This window comes from Zeus faber, assembly GCF_960531495.2.
Source record: "Zeus faber genome assembly, chromosome: 21".
NCBI lineage: Eukaryota > Metazoa > Chordata > Actinopteri > Zeiformes > Zeidae > Zeus > Zeus faber.
Window position 1 is genome coordinate 2918292 of NC_137208.1, and position 25256 is coordinate 2943547.

The following is a 25256-nucleotide window of genomic DNA, read 5'->3' on the forward strand; positions in this document are numbered from 1 at the left end:
ATGGATAGATGGATAGATAGCTATAGATAGATAGATAGGTCTGGGGGCTCCCACCCTTTCGGCTGGACCCCAAATAACTCGGTAACTTCCCATGTAACGTGAACGCAGCAGCACAAACGTTTTCGCCGTGTGCTTTTGTTACCTTCTATGTGCTGTTACCTTCTATGTGCTGTTAGCTTCTATGTGTTGTTAGCTTCTATGTGCTGTTACCTTCTATGTGCTGTTAGCTTCTATGTGCTGTTAGCTTCTATGTGCTGTTAGCTTCTATGTGCTGTTAGCTTCTATGTGCTGTTACCTTCTATGTGCTGTTACCTTCTATGTGCTGTTAGCTTCTATGTGCTGTTACCTTCTATGTGCTGTTAGCTTCTATGTGCTGTTACCTTCTATGTGCTGTTAGCTTCTATGTGCTGTTAGCTTCTATGTGCTGTTACCTTCTATGTGTTGTTAGCTTCTATGTGCTGTTACCTTCTATGTGTTGTTAGCTTCTATGTGCTGTTAGCTTCTATGTGTTGTTAGCTTCTATGTGCTGTTAGCTTCTATGTGCTGTTAGCTTCTATGTGTTGTTACCTTCTATGTGCTGTTAGCTTCTATGTGCTGTTAGCTTCTATGTGCTGTTAGCTTCTATGTGCTGTTAGCTTCTATGTGCTGTTACCTTCTATGTGCTGTTACCTTCTATGTGCTGTTAGCTTCTATGTGCTGTTACCTTCTATGTGTTGTTAGCTTCTATGTGCTGTTACCTTCTATGTGTTGTTAGCTTCTATGTGCTGTTACCTTCTATGTGCTGTTAGCTTCTATGTGCTGTTACCTTCTATGTGTTGTTAGCTTCTATGTGCTGTTAGCTTCTATGTGCTGTTAGCTTCTATGTGCTGTTACCTTCTATGTGCTGTTAGCTTCTATGTGCTGTTAGCTTCTATGTGCTGTTAGCTTCTATGTGCTGTTACCTTCTATGTGTTGTTAGCTTCTATGTGCTGTTAGCTTCTATGTGCTGTGAGCTTCTATGTGCTGTGAGCTTCTATGTGCTGTGAGCTTCTATGTGCTGTTAGCTTCTATGTGTTGTTAGCTTCTATGTGTTGTGAGCTTCTATGTGCTGTTAGCTTCTATGTGTTGTTAGCTTCTATGTGTTGTGAGCTTCTATGTGTTGTGAGCTTCTATGTGCTGTTAGCTTCTAGCTTCCGTGCTGCTTCCCTTTGCTTCATGGCTGGATAGTCCAGTCAGGTAAGTGCAGAGTTGCCCAGTTTATTATTCTTAGGGGTCCAGCACACAGGTCTGGATCCCTTACTTTAAAAGTCGTTCAGATTTTTATTTTTTATTTTTCTCTTTGAGTTTTCAGGGTTAAATTGTCCAGAACAGGACGATCGACAAAGGTCATGGAGACGATTGACGTGTCGTTAGAATCGATACGTCACACACATGTCGCAGTCACACAATAAAAATGACAATTCCCCTGGAGCTACTAGAAACAATACAGAGCAGCGTGAATTTTACACACTGTTGGAGAATTGTCTTAAACTCTCAAAACCTTTACTTTGACGACTTGTTTATGTCAATTGGAATGAAGTAACACAGTTGAGCTTTTTGTGATTGTCTTTATTTCATCCAAATGTTGCTCATTTTAAAAGACAACATACATGAATAAAACAATAAAAAAGTTATTTAATTTTTGAATAATGTTGTAAAACTTAGGGGATATGTTGAATTGGTTAAAGACAGTTAGAATAAAATATTCCCCTCAGCTGGAAAGTGGATCCGAATTAGTTACTCCAACTGATTTTAGGCAAATTTTAGAATCAAAGCTTCAATATTGATTCATGTTCAAATAATTTAAATTAAAGTAAAATACATAAAATCCTTATTTTTTAAGCATGTTACCACTTATTTGGAGGAATTTTCTGGTAGTACTACAAGTATTACATCTAATATAATGTGAATTATTTTCTCCATTGACTACAAATCATCTCCCAGAAAACTGAAATTAAAATATTAGTGTGTTTGATTGACAGGTGAGATGATCAGTGGGGCGGGGTTTTCATCGCCATAATTTATACCTGGACAGAAGAATGGGAAGAGTGGTTCCTGAAATGTACAACCACTAAAAGAGTAGAAATGAAGCCTGGACTCCACATCATAGAAGGACACCACACCCTCATCATAATCCACAAACACCCCCACCTTCTGGGGCTTGGTTCTCACAGAGAGAAGGACACGTGGAACAGAAAGAGCCTCGTACTCATTTCCATTACTCAACCTAATAGCCCAGTAGCCATATTCAGGACTCAATGTGATGACACCCTTCCTGTTGATGGACTCTCTGACCACTCCTAAATCCCACTCATTGTTCTCTTCAACCTGAACCTCAAAGTAAAATCTTCCGGAGGAGAAGCTCTGCTTTGTTAAGACACATGCATATTCAGAAAACCTCTCAGGGTTGTCTGGGACTTCCTTCCATGTGTCTCCATCATGAACTTGTTTTCCATCTTCAGACAGGATGAGTTTGTGATGAGCTGTATCAGGATCCAGAGTCAGATCTACGTCATGCTGCTGGAGGCTCTTCAGTTCAGCTTCACGCATCTCCATGTTCAGTGTCTCCTCCAGTGGATCCAGGACTCTCCTCAGGGTCCCTGCGTACGACGGACGACTGAGCTCCACCTCTGTCCAGTCCCTGGTGGGTGGAGGAGTGTTCAGGGATTGGAAGCTCTGGAGGAGATGGAGGTGATCCTCAGTGAGTGAGAGCTGCTTCAGCCCTGACCTCCTACTGGTTAGCTTTTCCATTTCCTGTTCCAACTCTTCGATGAGACCTTCAGCCTGTTTCTCTATGGATTTCAGTTTCCCTTGGATCTTCTCGCTGTGCTCAGCCTGACACTTATCGATGCTGAGCCTCAGAGCAGTGAAGACCCGCGCACCAGAGGCTTCCTCTCTGTCGGCGTCTTCTCTACTGAGCTCCACTGAGAGTTTTATCTCCTCAATCTTTCGCCGTCTCTCCTGGATCATCTGCTCGACTTGAGACTCTGTCATCCCCAGCCGAGCCTTCTTCACTCCATATTCCTCCTCCACAGGAACAACCGGGTGGTGCTTGTGGTTCGATTCTGTGCAGAACTGACAAACACAGGTGTGTTCTGTCTTGCAGAACAGCTCCAGAGGTCGACCGTGCTTCTTACACACTCTGTCTTCCAGATTGTGCTCAGGGTGGATCAGCTTATGTCTTCTCAGGCCTGGTACTCTGTGGTGCGGCTCAAGGTGGGTGTCACAGAACGAGGTTGCACACTCTAGGCAGGACTTCAGGGCCTTCTGCTTGGTCCCAGTGCAGTAATCACAGAAAACTTCTCCAGGTTCAACACACTTAACTCTCACTTGTTGAGCCATCTCCGATATGAAGGTATCGACCCGTAATTCAGGTCTGGTGTGGAAACGCTCTTTACACATGGGACATCGGTACTGGACATCACCATCCCAGCATGTTGTAATACAGGCTTTGCAGAAGTTGTGTCCACATGGTAAGCTTACTGGACTGGTGAACACATCCAGACAAATGGAACATGAGAAATTCTCTTCAGACAGGAGGCTGTTGGGAGAGGCCATTCCTACAGAGAGAAGACGATATGAAAAAAGTGGATCAGATTGAGAAAACATTCATGTTCTAGTCACAAAAGCCTAAAAGCGTTTCAAAATTTCTCTTTGTAGTTAAACTCCATAATCTCATATAATGATATTAAAAATGAAGAGAATAGTCTCCACAGCGGCGATGACCGGAGAGACGCTTTGAAAAGTGATAAAGAGTGAATGTTGTGTGTAGCACTCACCTTGTGCCTTTTACAAGCTGTTTATCTGTGTTTAGTTTCTCCCCCTGTATCTATTGGACACAAGTGTCTCCACTTTAGCGCAACTTGTCATGAACGGCACATGTCGTGTGTCCGGGAGATGACGTCATAAAGTATGACATCACAAAGCCTTACATCATAATGCCTAGCTGAAACTTTTGTGCTGGCTATGCAGACACAGCCACCTTGACGCGCTAGTGACTGGTCCCTGCTTATCAGAATGGAATGAATGGATATATCCGGCAGAAGGCGGCCATTCTGGGTGGCTGGTACTGTCTAATAATAATAATAATGATAACCTTTATTTGCATAGCACCTTTCATACACAATATGTAACCCAAGGTTTCCTACATCAAAAAAGGCTGTCACATAGTGACAATAAAAGCGGAGCAAAATGCATTTACAAAGTAGAATAAAATAATTAAAAGAATGAAATTCTTGAAATATTTTGGATGGCGTTTTCTTGGATTTTCCGATTATGACATCCAAGATGCGCTACATGGCCAAAATCTTCTACCCTGATATAGGTAATTTCATATCCCTATATAGTAATTTTTCTGTATATTCAAATAATAGTTTACTTAAAAAATGACACATGGTAAAGCATCTTTGTGACACTGCGCAGCACAGGAAGACGCTTTTCGAGGCTCTCAAATTCACAGGAAAGGCAAAATAAACAACATTTATATCAAAATATGACTTATTTGCAAAAATGAAGAGCAGACAATGTTGTTCTAATCCATCCAATGAGAAATTTCCCCGAAGTGCGACATCCATCCATGTTTGTTTACACTCGCGCCAGGTGTAGCGTCCTTCTCCCAGGGCTTTTGGGCAACACCTAAGGATGTGCTTTAACGTTCCTCTCCTGAGATTCAAAGGACATGATGGTATGTCAACCTCGGTCCAACAGAAGAGGATGGATGGGCTGGGTAGGACATCATAAACGGACACAATCTAGAACTTGATCCGGTAAGGCTCAGCTTGCCAAAGCTCGGACCAGGAGATCTTGCGGTCCATGGCTTGTTCCCATGTCATCCATGTGCCTTGCTGTCGCATCCCCACCATCTGGCTAGCCTGCAGTTCCTCCACACCAGCTCTCACGTCCGCTGGACAAGTCAGCATCTGTCTTTGCCCAGGGCTTTGTCATAGCGCATGTTTGGAACGCTACCAAGCCCTGCTCGTCCAGATGCCTATGGGCCGACCAGCACGCTGTGACGCAAGCGTGACACAGCCTACTCGACTGCCTCCCGCGCCCTCCACTTCCTCCCAGTCCTTTTGGGTCACTGTATTCCCTGTACAGCAGCACCTCTCTTGCACGGGTAACCATAAACTTCTCATTCAGGCTGTTAATGGGGAGCTTCAGTTTGTTCTTCTGCACGTACAGAGCAATGCTACTCAGGCCTCGTGGCACGCCCTAACTTGTGGACTAGCAGGGGCCACAGAATCCGGGGGAGAACACTGTGCTAATAAAACCAGGCCTTAAATTTGCCAGGCAGTCCAGATTTGTTCACAGTTGTCCGCCACGCCTCCAGCTCCCGATTTATGACCTTGATGGAGGCAACATCCTTTAGGGTGCAATCAAAGGTCTAGCCAAGGCTTTTGATGGGTTTCTCGGTGACAAATGAAATCTGGATGCCGCCAAGAGAGAAGCAGAACTTGTCTGTCACTTTCCCTCTTTGAGCACCAGGGACCTAGACTTTGCAGGCTTGAAACACATCCGAGCCCAAGTAATGATTTCTCAAAGCCCTGGAGGATCCATCTGCACCCCGGCACTGACATTGTTGTAACTGTCAGGTTGTCCATAAAGGCTCTGATGGGGGGCTGGCGGACTCCAGACTTGGTGGGCGGACCTCTGCACCGACTACGGCTAACTTGACCAACCGGAACATGGTGCCGATCCGGTGCTGTTTCCACCAACTTATGGAGAATGGATCCATAAGCATTTGTGAGGTCGAGCCACAGCACTGCTAGGTCTCCTTTCCCTTTTCTTGCCTCTCTGATCAACTGCGTGACCATTCCAGTATGCTCGAGGCATCCTGGAACCTTCAGATTCCACTCTTCTGTACAGAGGTGTCAATGTATTCATTCTTTAGGAGGAACTCCGTCAACCGACGGGATATGATGGTGAAGAATATCTTCCCCTCAATGCTGAGCAGTGAGATGGTCCTAAACTGCTCGATGTTCTTACCATTCTCCTCCTTGGGAATCCAGACACCTGCTAATATCCATTGTTGGGCTACCTTTCCCCTCCTCCAGATAACCCTCAGGATCTTCCACAGCCAGTGAGTGAGTCTGGGACACCTCTTGTAGACTTTGTAGGGCACTCTGCTGGGTCCAGGGGCCGAACTGGCTCTTGCTGCCTTGATGACCTCCTGGACCTCCTTCCAACTGTGCTCCTTGCTGTTGAAGTCCATGGTGGGTCCTGGTGGGTCTATCAAAGGTCTGTAGGGCCTGGATGATGCGGAGATGGTGATAAATTTCCTCGTTGGAACAAGCGAGGTGGCCACCTATTCAATGTCCAAGCAGCTGCTTGGTGACTCTGAAGTTTTTTGCGATGAAGGCAGGTCGTTTCTTGGCCCTCTCTTTCCCCCACCATCTGCACCATTCTGCCCTTCAAAGAAAAGTACATTTCTTCCTGAGGATGCTGAGAAGTTCTGATGGTGCATCCCTCTCTTCTTCTCACGCTTCCTTGTACTGCTGTTTCAGGACCCGCACCTCCGGCCTTATCTGGCTGATCTTCTCTGCCCTACGGTTGTTCACATAGGGGGTCTTGGTACCCAACCTCTCCACTGTACCAAACCTCTCGGCAGCAAGGCTGATGATGATGATTGCCATGGTTTGGAGCTTCCTGTCTGCATCACCCTTGACTGCTGCTTCTAAGATGTGGTCCACATCATCATCGAACTGGAGCCACTGCTTGTCCTTACTGGCCGGAGGCCACTTGGTTACTCTGCCTGGGGCGGGGGCTACTGGTATGTGGAGGTTCCGGGCACAGTTGGCTGACTCTGGGCCCGACTCCTCCTGCGTCTCAACAGGGATGATCTCTGCGCGCTGTACCACTTGCTCCTTTTCCAAGCATTTCATCTTGGCCTGGTGAATCTTGAGGCCATGCAGATTTTTGCATACTTTTCCACAGGCACATTCTGCCATCGTTGACGGTAATGAGTTCGCATTGGTCATTAATTTTAGGTCAGTCCTGTAGGGGTGCCCCCCCCCCCTTTTATTCTAACGGTCTTTAACATATTCAATATATCACCAGAGTTTTACAACATTATTCACAAATTAAATAACTTTTTATTGTTTTATTCATGGATGTTGTCTTTTAAAATGAGCAACATTTTAATGAAATAAAGACAATCACAAAAAGCTCAACTGTGTTCGCATTCCAATTGACATAAACAAGTCGTCAAAGTAAAGGCTTTAAGAGTTTAAGACAATTCTCCAACAGTGTGTAAAATTCACCCTGCTCTGTATTGTTTCGAGTAGCTGCAGAGGAATTACTTGTAATTAACATACAGATCATCTGTTTTATATATTATGGATGCATTTTATTTCTGCTTCATCATAAATAATAATTATAATAAATCCTGGATGTTTGAGCCAGCCTCACAGTTTCAATGGAGGCAAAGGATTTACAGCGTACAAAAGTTATTTTCCTGTTATTATTGGTTTATTTCATTCTTAGGTTTCTGGGTTTATATTTTAGGTTTAAATTTACATGTATTGTTATCATGAGCTTTATCATATTTTTGCCAATTTTAATATTCATTGTTCTGTTTATTTGACTGTATATGTGAATGTTTCATATCGTCTAGTTCATTTCCAGCTTTGTTGAATATTAACATTTAATCCTTGTTTATTTTTGTTTATTTTCCTGCTTTTGGTCCATTCTTGGGAGTTATCACTCGGTTATTGTATTAGCCAATTAGATATATATATATTTTTAACCTTATGTTTATTGTTAGGGTCATTTTTATTGTTTGTTGTACATTCCCTATTTTTCTATCTCTGAGTTAATCACTCGTTGAATTGTATATTGATTATCTTTCATGTGATCCTGAGGTTTATTATATATTGCCCTTTTATTTTATATTTGTTTTTTTACTACTTTATTATTACTGTCTGTCTGTCTGTCTCTACCACTGAATAATAGGAATACCTGTGAAGGTGGCACCTACACAGCATCATTTTTTAACCCTTGAAGTGCCTCCAGCGCCTCATTGATTAGTTTATTGATTTGTAATAGCTTGTCAAGCCTTTGCAATATAATTTAATCATCATTTTTAAAAAGAGTTCATGTGTGTGACAGGGTTACAGGCAAAGCAGGTGAAGAAAAGAACGGTTAAACATGTTGAATATGAAAGTCCCTGAAATTAAAAAAAAAAGGTTTCAACAAAAAACAGTTGAAACTTGATTTACACAACATAGGTCAAGTTTTTTGCAACTTTTCTTTTTTCCAAAGAATGTGACGACAACTGCACAAGAAGTTTACAACGACCCTGATAATCTAAAATAAAATCCCCAAACCTGGGCGAGCTGTTTGCATGTATTTCTTTTAGGATGGATTACCACTTAAAATCTTTGTATGCATTGTATTTCATACAGTAAACATATGTGTAAATATACATATATATACAGTACAGTATCTCTGTAGGTATGTAGGTCCTGAGAAGCTTTTTCTGCATCGGCTTCTGTGGTCGCTGTGTGGAGAACAGAGGTTTTCCCCTTTTTTATTTTTTTTGGTTTATTTTTCACTGCTTTCCATTGACTTCCACTGCTTTGTCGAACCACATCTAAAAAGTCAGTATTTCTTTCTTCTGATGCTCAATGATGTTGCAGCTAAAACCACAGAATGTGTTTTGTTTTCTTTTTATATGTTTGCTTAGGATGTTTCCACCTGCATCATAGTCAAGTCAGAATGTGTTTGACATCCTGTTTTCAAAAGCAAGGCAGTGAATGGAGCGTGGATGTTACAAAGGCTCTGAATGGCGCTCATCTGGGAAAAATAACTCACTGAAGGTATTCTATTGATGTTGCTTTACTGATGGTATTTTGGGGTTTCATTCCATTTTCTAACGTTGTATTGATATTTGTACAGTTGTATTTCAGTATCATATTTTATGTGTTGTGTTGCGTGGTTGTTATTTATGTCGACCAAGAATGGAGGGAAAACATTTACATTTAGAAGTTTGTTTTTATTTTAAGTTTGAAAAATGATGACATGTCGCATGTATCACATGACATGAATTCCATATTTTATTTTATTGAAACAACATCACTAAAAGTCATGAGTAACATGTACTGAAGTACAGACACATACACTGTACATATAACATGAGGCGTCAATGAAGGCGCCGTCCACCAGGGGGCGCTGCGGTGACGGAGCTCCTCCGTTGACTTGAATGACTTCCGCTGGAGCCGGAAGTCATTCATACTGTCTTGTCCGTTTTTGAAGCAACAAGTGGTTTGTTTATTTATGCACCTCTCTGGCCAAAGTAAGATCACTTAATAATATTCCATGTGGCTGATGTTTTGTCCCGATTATTTCATATACTGTTGTAGATGTAAATTCATTGTTGAATTATTGAAATATTCGCGTCGCACTGTTTGTCTGTTGCGACAAATGGTTCGTTAATGATCATTTATGATGTTGTCCACCAGGTGGCGCTGTCGAACAACCCACGTCAATAATCCCAGGTCGATGATTGTAAATCAATGAATTGATTTTACACGTAAAACATGGTTTTACTTCCTCTTTTTTAATGAGAATCACAAACACACATATAGGAGTGAAACTGCTGCTGTGCAAGTGAAGAAAGGTCCTGAAACTTTTAGAAGTAATGTTTTCTTCATGGTGATAGAGACAGATTTGGGGGCGAATGTCAATGATCCATCAGCGAAACATCATGTTGTGAACGCAGCTTTCCACACAGTGACCACAGACGCTATCGCTTCAACTCAGTGACAGTATGTGGATTTCATTCAAGGATATACCCTCTTTCAACAGTGATTTTACAGGTGCCCTTGAGCAAGGCACCAACTATATACTGGTACCACTAGTCCCCTGACCACGGCTGAACTGAATGTGATGAACAGAATTGTTTCCCTTTAATTAGAACAACAACTTCCCTGGAATATTCAAAGTGAATGTAAAACAAAAAAAACGCTGACACAAGCTGCAAACATTCTCTGTTGCTGTTGGGGGCCAAACAGCAACTGGTTGCACAACTCTGCAGGAATTCACAGATTCCGAGATGGCCTTTATTATTATTATTATTATTATTATTATTATTATTAATATTAATATTAATATTATTCTTATTCTTACTGGTATTATAACGACTATAATTAGTACTGTTATTATTACTACTACTACAACTATTAACATCATCATTATTATTAGTAGTAGTAGTATAATTATCATCATTATTATTATTACTATTAGGTGTCCAGCCTGCAGGTTAAGGTCTTGTTGGAACTGTGACGTTTCGGACGTCTTGAAGTTAGCGAAAAGTTGTCGTAATTTCATTAGTTTGTGGAGCGGGCAGCTTTGTGACATCATCATCCGTAGTTATACAAGTCCAAGCTTTGTCTCTTGGAACTCATTCAGCTTCAGCCACTTGTGAGTAAGACATCGAGACAGACAGCTTGAGCCGGTGCTGCGTTTATAGGAAACTCGGAAAACTACAACTCGTGCTGCGTTTTACAAAACCCCAGAAACTATTATGGTTAAAGAACACGTTTTGGCACTGAAGGAAGTTCCAAGAACCATAGGAGGAACCAACCTTTTCTTTTGTGTCCGCACTGCGTCTTTGTCTTACTTCATCTGTTACCAAAAAGCTGCTTCCAAATTGTAAAATAGATATTCTCATTTGACTGAAACCTGAAACCTAACAACAAATGTTGATTGAGGACAACAGAAGGTTTAGCTCAGTGTGAGGTCTGGATCATAGGTTCAAATCCAGACTTAACAAGGCCAAACAAACTCTTAATGTTGTCCGACAGTTGTGTAAATGTGATCAACCGAGCCTCTGCTTATTTGTGCAGAGGCATTAGAGGTTCTGACAGATGATACCGAGTTATTTTGTAACCCTGTACAAGGTTTGCCTTCTTATAATCGTGGCGGTTATAAGGTGGTAAGATGTGTTAACATGTCAGTGTCATGTTGATGGTAAAAGAGAGAGTTTCAAAATCAAACCCCTGTACAGCGTTATGTCAGGGAACACACTCCCAGAGGGATTGTATTCGGTTGATCCAGCTACTGAGACTGAGAGGGAGTTGAACCGGCCACCTCATGTCTGCAGACATATCCAGGGTCTGTGTTAACAGCAGCATCATGCCACCAGGTCCCCTTCACACTCAGCCCTGCTCTACAGGAGCTTTTAAAGACGTCCCCGGGGCCCGGATTCCAAAAACCAACTCGGCATTGAGCCCCAGCTACTGGTCCAGCAGCTCATCTCTTTGAGCCGCTGAGTCTTTCCAGGTGCCTTTGTCTCCTCCACTCATCCGATTAAAGGAACCTCAGCAGTGACTGGGATGGAAAGGTCAGGACTGGAACCCGTGACGGCAGCGTCTGGAGCCGTCACACCACAGAGTCCTGCTGGGCGGAGCTTCTCTGAGATCATCTTCAGTGGCCTCTCTTGATATGATGGTGACTGTTTAGAAAAACAAGTCACAATGTCATCCACCTGCAGGCTGATGCTCTGCTCCTACCTCCAGCTGATTTTTATGAAAACCCTCCAGGGTCAAGTGGATTTGAGAATAAAGGTTCTGAGTTTAAATCTAAAAGCTCCAGATAAGGAATAAACTGAATCCCTTACATTTGAGTGGGATATTTTTTTTCCATCTGAGCCACTTGAAATAAAAAATAAAGTTTTTATTCATATCATCATTTTTTATAGTATAGACATCTAACACTTTTGGGCTGAAAACCACGTTATCTTTTGTCCCTTGGTGTCAGGTTGTAGTATTGGAGATATGGCTGCTCTCTAATGACGGTGCCCTGTTTCACACGGTGTTGGTGCATCTGGACTTTGTGTCTTTACCCACAAGGAAGTTTGCTCTGGACTCAGACCGCCCAAACTGCTGCTCCGTGTACTTGTCTTTGTAGGCGAGGAGGCTGATGAAGGGGTTGAAGTTCAGGACGCTCCCGCAGAGCAGCAGGAAGTAGGATGGCGTGCTGAGCAGCCGCTTCAGCGAGGGGAGGAACCCTGCACAACCAGAACACACACACTGTACTACGTTCTGTACCTTGTGTGTTTTCCAATTTGGGGCGTCCAAAAACTGTATTTATCTTAAAACATAAAAGTTAACATCTGGGGGGGCCCAACATCTTTATATTTTGTATTGCAAAATATATATGTATATATGTATTTCCTCTTCTTGGCTTGGTGCCCCCAGTGGTGATTGGTGCCCTAGACCACCGCCTTTACAGCCTATGCTCATACCCTTCATATCAAGATGAAAACAATGAAAACACAACGTCACATAGAATAAGAAAAAGAGGCATAAAGCAGAAATGAAAAAAACTGATTTTTCAGTTTTTTCTTTTGTTCCTCTTTTTGAACACAGCACTTTATGAACATGTCTCTGGTCACTCACACACGACTGTATTTTCACTAAATATTTCATGAAATCAAAGTGTAGCAGCTGTCCATCTACATCTGTACATGCATCTATACAAGTAGAGCTGTACGGGAGGATGCACAGTGTTTGTTCTCATCTTTAAAACGTGTTTGAATGAGTGTGATGAGGTTTTTGTGCAGCTGCTGAATGAGGATGTTTCACTGTGGGACGTTCGGCAGCGGCACCCGACTGGACGTCGGAAGTAAGTTCCCTTTAAATGCTGGAATTTAGTCTTTTTTTTCTTATTATTGTTTTATTACATATTTATTTACAATTTTTTAATGTATCCATAGATTTTTTTAATTATAACTTTTTCTCATCTGATGGATGAACTCTAGGTTGGTTAATATTAGACTACTTCATATTTATCTTTATTGTGTGCTGCCATATTTGCTGCTATTTTTTAGTTTTATTGCATATTGTCATTTTATTTTGTCTAATTTTTATTCTTATAACTTTATTCTTATTATTATTGCCTATTTTGCTGCAATTTCATTTATCCATCCCTCCCTCCATCCTGTCTTTCTCTTGTGTTTCCAGGTGAACGCCCGCCCACCCTGACCGTCCTGCCCCCCTCCTCAGAGAAGCTGGCCTCAGTGGCGGGGTCCGCCACGCTGACCTGCCTGGCGGACGCCGGCTTCCCCTCCGACTGGAAGCTGAGCTGGACGCTGGACGACAGCAGCGGCACCACCACCGCGTTGGGCGGAGCTTCCAGCGCCGCGACCCCCGGGACACCGCAGGGGGGCGAGGGCAACCTGTACCGCTGGACCAGCACCCTGACCCTCAGCGACCGGGAGTGGGCGGCGGCGGAACGGGTGACCTGCCGGGCCCAGCGGGGCTCCCAGACCCCCGTCACCCAGAGCCTCAGCCGCCAAGACTGCTGAGACCACCACCACCCGTTGCTATGGCGACCACTTCCACTTGTGTATTGATCCCTACATAGACCGAGCCCTAACCCACTAGATTTCAGACAATAAAGACAATAAAGATCTCCTCCTTGAATTCAACTGGTTTTATTTGGTGATATTACAGGTGGCTCTGTGGAATACTCCCTTCTGATTGGTCCAGAGCAGCCAGGTCGGTTGTGGGTTATTTCTGAATAACGACCGCTTGGTTTGACCTTTTCCCTCGTCTCGCTCCGCCCACATGCTAATGCTAAGGCCGGCTGGTGGTGATGGAGGACTTGAAGGAATGAATGCACATATGTCCAGTTGAAGCTGAATATCAGTAAATAGTTTAGTGCTAAGTGAGGAGATGTCACTCTGAAGGGGCTTATTTGACCACGATGCCCGGCTGCACACACCGCCTTGTTATTCATACTTTCATCAACTTTAGCAACGCGCCGCTATTCCACTCACAACTCCTTTAGTGGGCTCTGAAGTACTGCCCATTTCCAAAAATGGCAAATATTGTAAAAGTGAAAATAATGGTTGAAAACCCTCAATATTTTGAATATTAAGTCGTGAGGCCGTTGTCTGAAAAAACAGGAGCATTTGAGAAACATTTTGGATAAATATAATTAATAAATAAAAATAACTAATAATCAAATTTTAAGAAATATTTATTTTACAATTTTATTTTATAAAAAACTATTTACTTATGTATTTAATAAGAAGAAGAATAATAATTATTATTATTCATTACAAGTGATCCTTAAATATCAGAGGCATTAAGGTTTGTGCTAAACTACAACATAATATCTCACATAAAATAAATAAAGCTGAATGTCTGAATAAAACAATGATTTTCACAATAAATAACAAAATAAATATTATTGATCAATAATTACAAAATAAATGAAATACCTTGGTTTCTTATCCGCTGTGTCGTTAAATCCCTGAATGTGAGCGCTGGTGTGTGACGCCAGGGGAGGTTTTTGTACGAGCCTGTATCACCGTGTCAATGTCCAGACGCTCTGGGGGTAGTGGAGACTCTGGCAGTAGATATCTCCAGAATCTTCTGGCTGGACGTCGTTGATGGTCAGCGTGAAATCCTTCCCGGATCCGCTCCCGCTGAATCGAGCCGGGACGCCGGAATGAAGTTTTGTTGTGATATATACCAGGAGTTTTGGGGGCTCCCCGGGGGTCTGGAGGTACCAGCTCAGATAATCTCCGTTTGAATTTCGGTGTACGTCACTGCTGACCTGACACCTGATGCTGACCGACTCACCCGGAGATACAAACTTGCTCTTCGGCGTCTGGGTCAACACGAACTGCCCATAAGACCCTGCAAGGAAATGGATCCAAAAAAGAGCCATAAGACCCATTGTGTTGTTACACTTCATTGAAAGATTCAATTCATGGGCTTCAGAGTCAGATTTGTTTTGCTCTTACCGTGGAGCCAGAGGGACAGCACCAAGCAGACGATGGACGTGAAGCTCATGGCTGCTCAGCTCGATGGGTCGATTCCGTCTAGAACCGGGATTCAGAGTCACCGGCTCTTATTTAAAGGCCTCGGGGGGCAGCGAGGCGTTCACATGCAAATCAACGTGTTTTGACTGCTCCTCTGAGGCGGTGGCTGTGAGGAAGAAAACTGCAAACTACACAATTTGGAACTTTTTCAGGTTCAACGTGTTGCAACGACACCTCACGGAAACATATTAAAATGTTGCTTCCATCATTTAGAACCGTTCAGAGCAGGATCCTCGCTCAACGCTTCACTGCTGAGAAACTTACCACTCTGCTGCAGCTTCTCACTGGGCTTCAATGCAGTCCAACAGAGTCAGAGAGAGTCAGAACGTCTCTATATGTTCTAGTTTTATCTGGTGGTTCCTGGTTTTATTTACTCTTTTACCAAAAAAGGAAAAAAATAAATACTAGAGAGACTAGAAACACAAAGTTGCGTCGTATCCTAATGTCAATCTGCTTGGCCTGCAATCCTTAAATCACATGTTAAGTCTCCTTGAAATGTTAAAACTCCTTTTTAAAAGCAGGAAACTCACATTACAGTCAGAAAGTCTTACATTGCTTTGCCATAAAAAAGGTTATTAACTGGTCTGTCCACCCTCAAATCAGCTGTTCTGCCTCCACCCAGGCCCAGGCAGGGCCCCTGTGACACCTGCATGAAGGTGGATCTGTTCTCCACCTACGTTCTCTGGACAATGAGCATCGTTCAGTTCTTCAACGAGTGGAAACTTTTCATTACAAACACCTTCCATGACGTTTGGGAGAAAGTGTGACCGGTCCTGTCACGGAGGAAAAGCCTTTCCAGTCCTCTGTGGCCCAAGTTAGGCGGAGTTAGACGGAGTATGGCGGAGTTAGGCGGAGTAAGGTGGAGTTAGACGGAGTTAGGCGGGGTAAGCTGGAGTAAGGCGGAGTTAGGCGGAGTAAGACGGAGTAAGCCGGAGTTAGGCGGAGTAAGATGGAGTAAGGCAGAGTAAGACGGAGTAAGGTGGAGTAAGCCAGAGTTAGACGGAGTAAGATGGAGTTAGGCTGGGTAAGCTGGAGTATGGCGGAGTTAGGCAGAGTAAGCCGGAGTTAGGTGGAGTAAGACGGAGTTAGCCAGAGTAATCTGGAGTTAGAGGGAGTAAGGCAGAGTAAGCCATAGTTTAGGCAGAGTTAGGTGGAGTAAGCCGGACTTAGCCCGAGTTAGGTGGAGTAAGATGGAGTTAGGGGGAGTAACCCGGAGTACAGCGAGTTTGGTGAAGTTAGGTGAAGGAAGCTGGAGTTAGGCGGAGTAAGCCAGAGTTAGACTGAGCAAGCTGGAGTTAGGCGGTGTAAGGCGTAGTTAGACGAAGTAAGACAGAGTTAGATGGAGTTAGGACAGATTCCTTTCTCACCAAAGTTACAGAAAATCTGTAGGGATTGTATGAACATGTGTATTCCTTATCCAGATAAAACATCCAGATACACATTGTGTTTTAATGGCAGGTAAATGGAGCCCAAGAGACTGGAAACAGGAAGTTACGTTACAACCTTCTGTAGCCAACATTGTAATGTTTTCAAAACGACAAACAAAAAATAAGTAGACAAAGACACGTGGGGCTCTATTGGCAGTTTCCTGCTACTCCTCCCAGAGTAATTGAGCCACGTGGACGTGAAAGACATCAAATGGAGCTGCTCGGTCTCCACTCGCAGGCTACCACTTTGTGGGAGGATTGGACTGACGCTTTCTGAGAAAATCCCCTTTGTCATGGTGGCTCCGCACAGGTGCTGCTGAGGGCGTGGCACTTCCTATTTCTAGAAGCACACAGGGGGGAGGGGCCAAATGGACTGACAGACAGACACTTGTCTGATAGTAGGACAGTCAGGGGGCAGTGGCTCAGGCGGTAGAGCAGGTAGGGTGCTGAAGTGTCCTTGAGCAAGACACTTAACCCCCAACTGCTCCCTGGGCGTGGCTACGAGGGTGGCAGACCACTGCCCCTCGATATGTCAGATACTAGGATGGGGAAATGCAGAGAACTCATTTCCTGCAGAAGGATGAATATCTATATCATTTTTATGAGTAGTAATGTAAATCTTATGGACAGGTTTAAATCCTGCTTAAAGGACGGGGACTACTTTGTGCTTATAGGTAATGACACATCTGAGCGGACAAAACTGACATGTGGAGTTCCGCAAGGCTCCATCCTGGGGCCTCTTCTGTTCAACATCCACATGTTCCCAATGGCTCAGATTATGGAAAACAACTAAATATGCTACCATAGTTACGCAGACGACGCACAAATCTACATAACTGCCAGGTCCAATACAATGACTGAGCAGGTGCATTGAACAAATCAATGACTGGATGTGCCAGAATCTTCTCCAGTTAAACAAAAACAAAACTGACGTCATTGTTTTTGGAGCCGAGGAAGTGACGGGTGATGTCAAAATGCACAAACCAAGACAGAAATTTAAGTGTCGTCATGGACTCGGCCCTAAATTTCAACAGCCACATCAAAACAAGTACAAAGTCAGTCTACTTCCCCCTTAAGAACATATGAAGTATTCAAGGACTTCCTCCTCAGTGGAATTTGTAAAGAGGTGTCCATGCGTTCATCTTCAGTGGACCAGACGACTGTAACGCTGCCTTTACAGCTCTCCCTAAAACATGGATCAGACAGCTGATTGAGAACGCTGCTGCTCCGCTCCTCACTAAGAGCGACCACGTGGGTCACATCACTCCAGTTGTCACGTCTTCACATCGGCTTCCTGAACGTCCAGCAACTGATTTCAAAACACATTTGTGATCTCCTGCCGCGCGATGAAGCGTCCAGAGCGCTCAGGTCGTCTGGGGCAGCTCTGCTTTCTGTCTCCAGAGTCAACACTAAACACGGAGCAGCAGCGTTGGCTTGTCATGCTCCACATATCTGGAACAAAGTCCCAGGAAACTGCAGCTCTGCTGCAACTCTCACCTCGTTTAAATCAAGGCTGAGGTCTCCTTCGTTTGCCCTTTACTCAACCGGATGTTCATTTCTTGCACTGCACCGACACTTTGACTTGATTTTATACATTCTATTTCTTAACTTTAGAATGTGTTCTTCCTTGTACAGTGGGTTTATGTGAGGTGTCGATTTTTTTTACTTCATGCATTCTCTTGGCACTTTGTCTTAATGCTTTTTATATTTGATGTAAAGCACTTCGAATTGCCTTGTTGTTGAAATCTGCCATAGAAATAAACTTGCCTCGCCTTATCAAATGATAATAACATTATATTACATACATGTTTTTTACGTAAAATAATTCCAATCTGATGATAATGAAATATGTAATAATATAAAATCTGATAATAATAAAATACTGTTTAACAATCTGATTTAAAAAATATATATAAACACAATATAATCTGATAATAATTTACTTCTGATAATAATAATAATACTAATACACATAATACACACTAACGGTCGCACAGGGACACTTTACACATTTTCTCAAGTTTTTATTGACAAGACTTTCAGCCTGGAAGTGTAAATGATGGAGCGGAGCTGCCAATATTCATATTACTGTTCATGATATGGTTTGGAGAGGAGGGTAAAGTGTAAAAAAATGAAGATATGAGTCACCGTGGGGACGTGAACATCTGCTGGAAGACACAGGAGACTATTCTGGGCCGAGCCCAGTTATTCAACCCTGAATATGCAAATATGACTTTCAAGCCCAGAAGTGGCCTTCTCCCAGGTGGATACTCTGTGGTTTCCATCCCAGCCAGGTGTGCACACTGGTGCGGTGGTGACTTTTAGCAATTCACCTAATGACATATAGAACATAGATCATAGATAGATAGAGACTTTATTCATCCTGGAGGGAAAGTACATTATCCCAACAGCTCAGCAGCAAAATCATAATAAAGCAAAACAATACAAATATTACAAATAAAACAGCAATATATGGAAACATTTGTAAATATATGATGAAGAGTTAATTGTACACAAAATAAATATAGCAAAATACACGAAACATAATGATAAACAAAAATTTGTACATATAAATATATAATCTAAAATGTACAGAAAACAATCAAAAGTAAAAGATAAAAATGAAATGGTCCTTTACAATAAGTTGAAATGAAGAGTGAAGCAGAAAGATGAAAATAAGATATAAATGGTGATGTACAATAAACCTGACATTAAATATAATGAGCCTTCAACAATAAACAAAATATTTGCAATAAACCTATAAACCAAATAAATTGACAGTAAACATACACTTTGATATGAACAAATTCACATTGTGGTGGTTGTTAAAATGTTTTGTTTTCTTTAAATGGAGGAGTTATGGAATTATAAGGAGTTATGGAATTATAAGGAGTTATGGAATTAAAATTAGCTATGGAATTAAAAGGAGTTATGGAATTAAAATGAGTTATGGAATTAAAAGGAGTTATGGAATTAAAAGGAGTTATGGAATTAAAATGAGCTATGGAATTAAAAGGAGTTATGGAATTGAAAGGAGTTATGGAATTACAATGAGTTATGGAATTAAAAGGAGTTATGGAATTAAAAGGAGTTATGGAATTACAATGAGTTATGGAATTAAAAGGAGTTATGGAGTTAAAATGAGTTATGGCCTTTCCCACATTATGGCACATTGTACTATGGCTCCATCGTTGTAAACTACAAAATACATGGTATCAAAGTTTTGTTGAAGTAAGACACAAATTGAGAGGAAGTTGAGAAAATAGTCTGTGGTGAGGTTCTCTGTCCCTAAAATGTCTTTTTGTACAGTATAGGGTCAGTTACAGTAAGTTACAGTAGATACTGGAAATTGAAACCCAGTGAAGCCCTTAGTGCAGCCATTCTCAACCTGTCGGACGACGTCATCTGGTGGTCCGTGCAGGTACTGCAAGTGGACGCCAACTCATTGACAAAATACAGTATAAAGATTTCAAGATTCAAGATTCAATATTCTGAGGAAAATATATATTTTTTTAATATAAAAAATGTACAAATCCACTTCATTGTATTTTTGTATTTTTGTTTGAAATGTTGAAAATGCAAATTAACATATTTTGACACAATGTGTGAGATTTTCAGTGTAGCATTTGTTAAGGTTTGTGTTTATGGAGCCAAAATTAAGAAAGCTGTTAACTCTGTAACTTCCCATGTGACTTGAACGCAGCACCACTCACTCTCTTCTCTCTTTCTCTTCCAAAAACATGATCAATTGGTATTTTTGGGGGGCAAGCCGAAAGACAGAAATAAAAGTACTACTACACAACGTAAACTGGAAACCCCCCCATTAACCACAAATAATATGTTCACTTACTCAAACTCTTAACGTTTCACAGCTTCAGCGGGGGGGGTGGAGCTTAACTTTTGATACACACCGATGGAGTTCTGCGTCCTGTGTGAAAGTTCTGTGTCCTGTGTGAAAGCCCCTTCAGAGTCATACCCTGCACACATATATTTTCACGTTTGCAAGACAGAACTCACGCCTGTTTGTCAGTTGTGCACAGAGTCGGACCACAAGCACCACCCGGTTGTTCCTGTAGATTCAAGATTCAAGAGGTTTATCCGTCACTTACATATACACACTTTCATACATATATGCAGTGAAATGTCTTTGCAACGCACCTGGAGATTATGCACAATAGCTAACCCAATTCCTCCCTAGCAACTGAAACTAGCTGATTCCTAAAATGTAATGCAGTTAGTGAATAGTATGATATAAATAAAATTAAATAAAACTCAAACAGACACAAAAAGATAATACAAAGTGGGGGAACAAAATAGAAGGGAAGAGTTATGTTTAAATATGGGACATGACTAAACATGGGCTATTTGTATATACAGATATGTGCAGTAAAGTGCATGTGAATAAAGTGTGTGGAGATATACAGTACAGTATAAAACAGTACGACACAGCAATACAGTAACACCCAACAGAACAAAAATACAGCGCAGGATGCAGTAACCCAGTACAATGATACAGTATGCAGTACAGTACGCTACATACAGTACAGTAACACAGTGGGGCCTGTGTGAGTGTCTCAGTGCTTTTTGTTAGGACCCCTGGTGAGTTCAGCGTTGACAGTTCTTATGTCTTGAGGAAGGAACTCCGTCTCAGTCTCTGTTCTCGCTGTGTGGCTGTGCAGGCTCTTGCTCGACTGCAGCAGCTGGAACAGTCCGTTGTTGGGGTGGTGAGGATCCTTCATGATCCTGCAGCTCTGCTACTACACCTCCTGGTGTATAAGTCCTGCAGGGAGGTGAGGGTAGTTCCAGTGGTACGTTTGGCTGAAGGCAGCACCCTCTGCAGGGCCCGCCTGTCCTGAGCAGTACAGTTCCCAAAGCAGGCAGTGATGTTGCCTGTCAGGATGCTCTCCTCCGCTCCACAGGAGAAGGACTTGAGGATCCTCAAAGACCCTGAATTTCCTCAGCTGCGTGAGGTGGTAAAGACGTTGCCTCGCCTTCCTCACCAGAGTGTCTGTTTGTAAAGTCCATGTTAAATCCTCTGTGATGTGAACTCCCAGGTACTTGAAGCTGCTCACCCTGTCAACAGAAATCCCGTTAATCACCAAGGGCGTGTTCGTCCTCGGTTGTAATCCACGCCTTAAGTCCACAATCAGCTCCTTAGTTTTGCTGACGTTCAGGTGGAGGCTGTTGTCCTGGCACCAGAGTGACAGGTCAGCCACCTCCTCACGGTAGGCTTTCTCATCGCCGTCGGTGATCAGGCCCACGACAATGGTGTTGTCAGCAAACTTGATGATGGTGTTGGAGCTGGACCTGGCCACACAGTCATGTGTGTACAGGGAGTACAGTAGGGGGCTGAGGACGCAGCTCTGGGGGGGATCCTGTGTTCAGGGTGAGGGAGCTGGACATGTGCTTCCCCACCCTAACCACCTGGGGCCGGGCTGAGAGGAAGTCCAGGATCCAGGCACACAGCGGAGTATTAAGTCTTAGCCCCACCATTGTCCCCACCAGACAGCCAGTCTGGTGGGGACAATGGTATTGAAAGCTGAACTATAGTCGATGAAGAGCAATCTCACATAGGTCCCCTTCCGGCCATCCAGGTGCGTTAGCGTCGTGTGCAGTACCTGGGAGACCACGTCATCCATGGATCTGTTCTGGTACGCAAACTGCAACGGGTCCAAGGTGCGGGGGAGGGAGGCGCAGATATAATCCTTAATCAGCCTCTCGAAACACTTCATGACCACCAGGGTGAGGGCCATCGGACGGTAGTCATTCAGGCAGGCAGGAGAGGTGCTCTTCGGGACAGGAACGATGGTGGACCTCTTGAAGCAGAACGGGACCACTCATTCAGCCAGGGAGGTGTTGAATATTGTAGTGAACACCAAGGCTAGCTGGTTAGCACAGGTCTTCAGCACTCGTCCAGATGTCTTCACCCGCATCAGAGCATTCCTGACGTCATGCTCGGACACAGAGTGCACGCTCATCCCCAGCGGTGTAACGCCAATTAGCCGGCGAGCTAGCGGTGCTGTTGCCAGACTCCAATCGCATAAAAAAGCAGTTCAGTTTGTTGGCGAGGGAGGCGTCCACTCTCGTGGCTGGGGAGGAGCTGTTCTTGTAGTTCGTAATAGTCTGCAGACCCTGCCACAAGCGTCCGGTGTCCTGTTGCTCCATCTTTTGCTCCACTCCGTCCCTATACATCCATTTAGCATCTAATACATACGTTCATACATATATGCAGTGAAATGTCTTTGCAATGCACCCGAAGATCATGCACAATAGTTACTAAACCAAACATAATAGCAGAGTAATAATAATTCCAGCAAGAGTGAAGGGGAAGGTGTACAGGACGGTAGTGAGAGCAGCCACGTTGTACGGTTTAGAGGCGGTGGCACTGACAAAAAGGCAGGTGGACGAAGTGGAGGTGGCAGAGTTGAGAATGTTGAGGTTTTCATTGGGAGCGACAAGGATGGACAGGATTAAGAATGAGGACATTAGAGGGACAGCTCAGGTTGGACAGTTTGGTGGAAAAGTGAGAGAGGCCAGATTGAGATGGTTGGGACATGTGTGTAGAGTTACGGAGATGGCTTCTGTTGGATGTAGTATAGCGCACAAAATGGCGGCTGATAGAAATAACAGGGCATTTTACTTAAAATGGTGCCCAACATAATCTCTCATCCAAATAGCCTTTATGACGACTTGCCAAATAACCTTTATGACAACTGGCCTAGGAGGATATATATATAGGAGCGTGTCTAAAAGACTCGCTCTCTCTCGCTCGCTTGGTCGCTCTTGCTTTGGGCTCGTCGCCTGGTCTTTGTCGCTGCACCAATAAAGGATCCATTTTGCATCGCACCCGTCTCCATCTTATTGAGGAAGCTCCACACATCAACCAACCTGGGAGGGATCCGTTTTTCTAGATCACAACACTTCTCAGTTCAAAAAGTCTCAACAAGTTAGAGTTAAGTGTGTTCAACCTGGAGAGGTTTTCTGTGATGTCTGCACTGGGAACAAGCAGAAGGCCCTGAGTGTGCAACCTCTGTGTGCAACCACCTTGAGCCGCACCACAGAGTACCAGGCCTGAGAAGACATAAGCTGATCCACCCAGAGCACAATCTGGAAGACGGTGTGTGTAAGAAGCACGGTCGACCTCTGGAGCTGTTCTGCAAGACACAACACACCTGTGTTTGTCAGTTGTGCACAGCACCACCCGGTTGTTCCTGTGGAGGAGGAATATGGAGTGAAGAAGGCTCAGCTGGGGAAGGAGGGGTCTCAAGTCCAGCAGATGATCCAGGAGAGACGGCGAAAGATTGAGGAGATAAAACTCTCAGTGGAGCTGTCGTGGCAAAATCTGTAATAAAGGATCGTGAACAAAATCGTTGTCGTGTGTATATTTATTTTAGAGGAGCAGAGTTTTAGTCTTTGCAAAGAGAGGAGAGGGAGAGAGCGAATGGCAGGACGCAGCCTGTGGTCGAGCTCAACCTGACCTGCTGGATGTAGGAAGAGCAGGCGTTTATATGTGGTGTGATGTGTGGCACTTAAGGCACTTAGGGTGGAGTGTATCTTTACGACGTGCTTGCCCTATCTATGTGATATACTGCCCCGTCCAAGTGATGGGTCTTCCTATCTGTGTGACGTACTGCCCATGCCTGTTGACGGCCTTGAGGTTATCACCTTACTGTGGGCTTTTGTGTGTCCATTAAGTGGGCCACAGGTGTTCGTTGTTTATGTGAACGGGGAATGGGGAGTTCTTGCTTGGAATGTGTGCTGTTAAGATAGTGTTCGAATAACATGTTATTGTAGAAAAGGAAAAAGTAGGATTTTGCCTAAACAGAGCTCAGTAGAGAAGACGCCGACAGAGAGGAAGCCTCTGGTGCGCAGGTCTTCACTGCTCTGAGGCTCAGCATCGATAAGTGTCAGGCTGAGCACAGCGAGAAGATCCAAGAGAAACTGAAATCCATAGAGAAACAGGCTGAAGGTCTCATCGAAGAGTTGGAACAGGAAATGGAAAAGCTAACCAGTAGGAGGTCAGGGCTGAAGCAGCTCTCACTCACTGAGGATCACCTCCATCTCCTCCAGAGCTTCCAATCCCTGAACACTCCTCCACCCACCAGGGACTGGACTGAGGTGGAGCTCAGTCGTCCGTCGTACGCAGAGACCCTGAGGAGAGTCCTGGATCCACTGGAGGAGACACTGAACATGGAGATGCGTGAAGCTGAACTGAAGAGCCTCCAGCAGCATGACGTAAATCTGACTCTGGATCCTGATACAGCTCATCACAAACCCATCCTGTCTGAAGATGGAAAACAAGTTCATGATGGAGACACATGGATTTCTGAATATGCATGTGTCTTAACAAAGCAGAGCTTCTCCTCCGGAAGATTTTACTTTGAGGTTCAGGATGAAGAGAACAATGAGTGGGATTTAGGAGTGGTCAGAGAGTCCATCAACAGGAAGGGTGTCATCACATTGAGTCCTGAATATGGCTACTGGACTATTAGGTTGAGTAATGGAAATGAGTACGAGGCTCTTTCTGTTCCACGTGTCCTTCTCTCTGTGAGAACCAAGCCCCAGAAGGTGGGGGTGTTTGTGGATTATGATGAGGGTGTGGTGTCCTTCTATGATGTGGAGTCCAGGCTTCATTTCTACTCTTTTAGTGGTTGTACATTTCAGGAACCACTCTTCCCATTCTTCTGTCCAGGTATAAATTATGGCGATGAAAACCCCGCCCCACTGATCATCTCACCTGTCAATCAAACACACTAATATTTTAATTTCAGTTTTCTGGGAGATGATTTGTAGTCAATGGAGAAAATAATTCACATTATATTAGATGAAATACTTGTAGTACTACCTGCTTCTTCCATCTGCCACCAAATGTGACCATCAAACAGTTAATGGAGAAATTCAATTCAGATTTTCTTTTCTCCAAATAAATGTTTGTGAACAATATTATGCAATACTTCTATTATTTAATTATTTTTACT

General features: G+C 43.5%; 2 protein-coding genes and 2 gene segments (V, D, J or C); 2 read left to right on the forward strand and 2 right to left on the reverse strand.

Annotated features, from left to right (window-relative positions):
* The first annotated feature begins 1145 nt into the window (after positions 1-1145).
* LOC307246284 (Ig kappa-b4 chain C region-like) lies at positions 1146-13442 on the forward strand. The segment is given in 3 exons: positions 1146-1215; positions 11926-12642; positions 12981-13442.
* On the reverse strand, positions 1981-4476 carry LOC307246399 (E3 ubiquitin-protein ligase TRIM39-like; the record flags this gene model as incomplete). Its single annotated transcript, XM_080022319.1, has 1 exon — positions 1981-4476. Exon 1 carries the CDS (start codon positions 3625-3627, stop codon positions 1981-1983), a length of 1647 nt encoding a protein of 548 aa, XP_079878445.1. The 5' UTR covers positions 3628-4476.
* An 889-nt stretch (positions 13443-14331) lies between the features above and the next one.
* Positions 14332-14822, reverse strand: LOC307246400 (immunoglobulin kappa variable 4-1-like). The segment is given in 2 exons: positions 14774-14822; positions 14332-14666 (listed from the first exon to the last, which is right to left on the reverse strand).
* A 679-nt stretch (positions 14823-15501) lies between these two features.
* On the forward strand, positions 15502-25035 carry LOC307246401 (E3 ubiquitin-protein ligase TRIM21-like; the record flags this gene model as incomplete). The annotated part of the gene is made up of 4 exons (XM_080022320.1): positions 15502-15612; positions 20958-20986; positions 23464-23622; positions 24174-25035. 4 exons carry the CDS (start codon positions 15502-15504, stop codon positions 25033-25035), a joined length of 1161 nt encoding a protein of 386 aa, XP_079878446.1.
* Between the last annotated feature and the right edge of the window lie 221 nt (positions 25036-25256).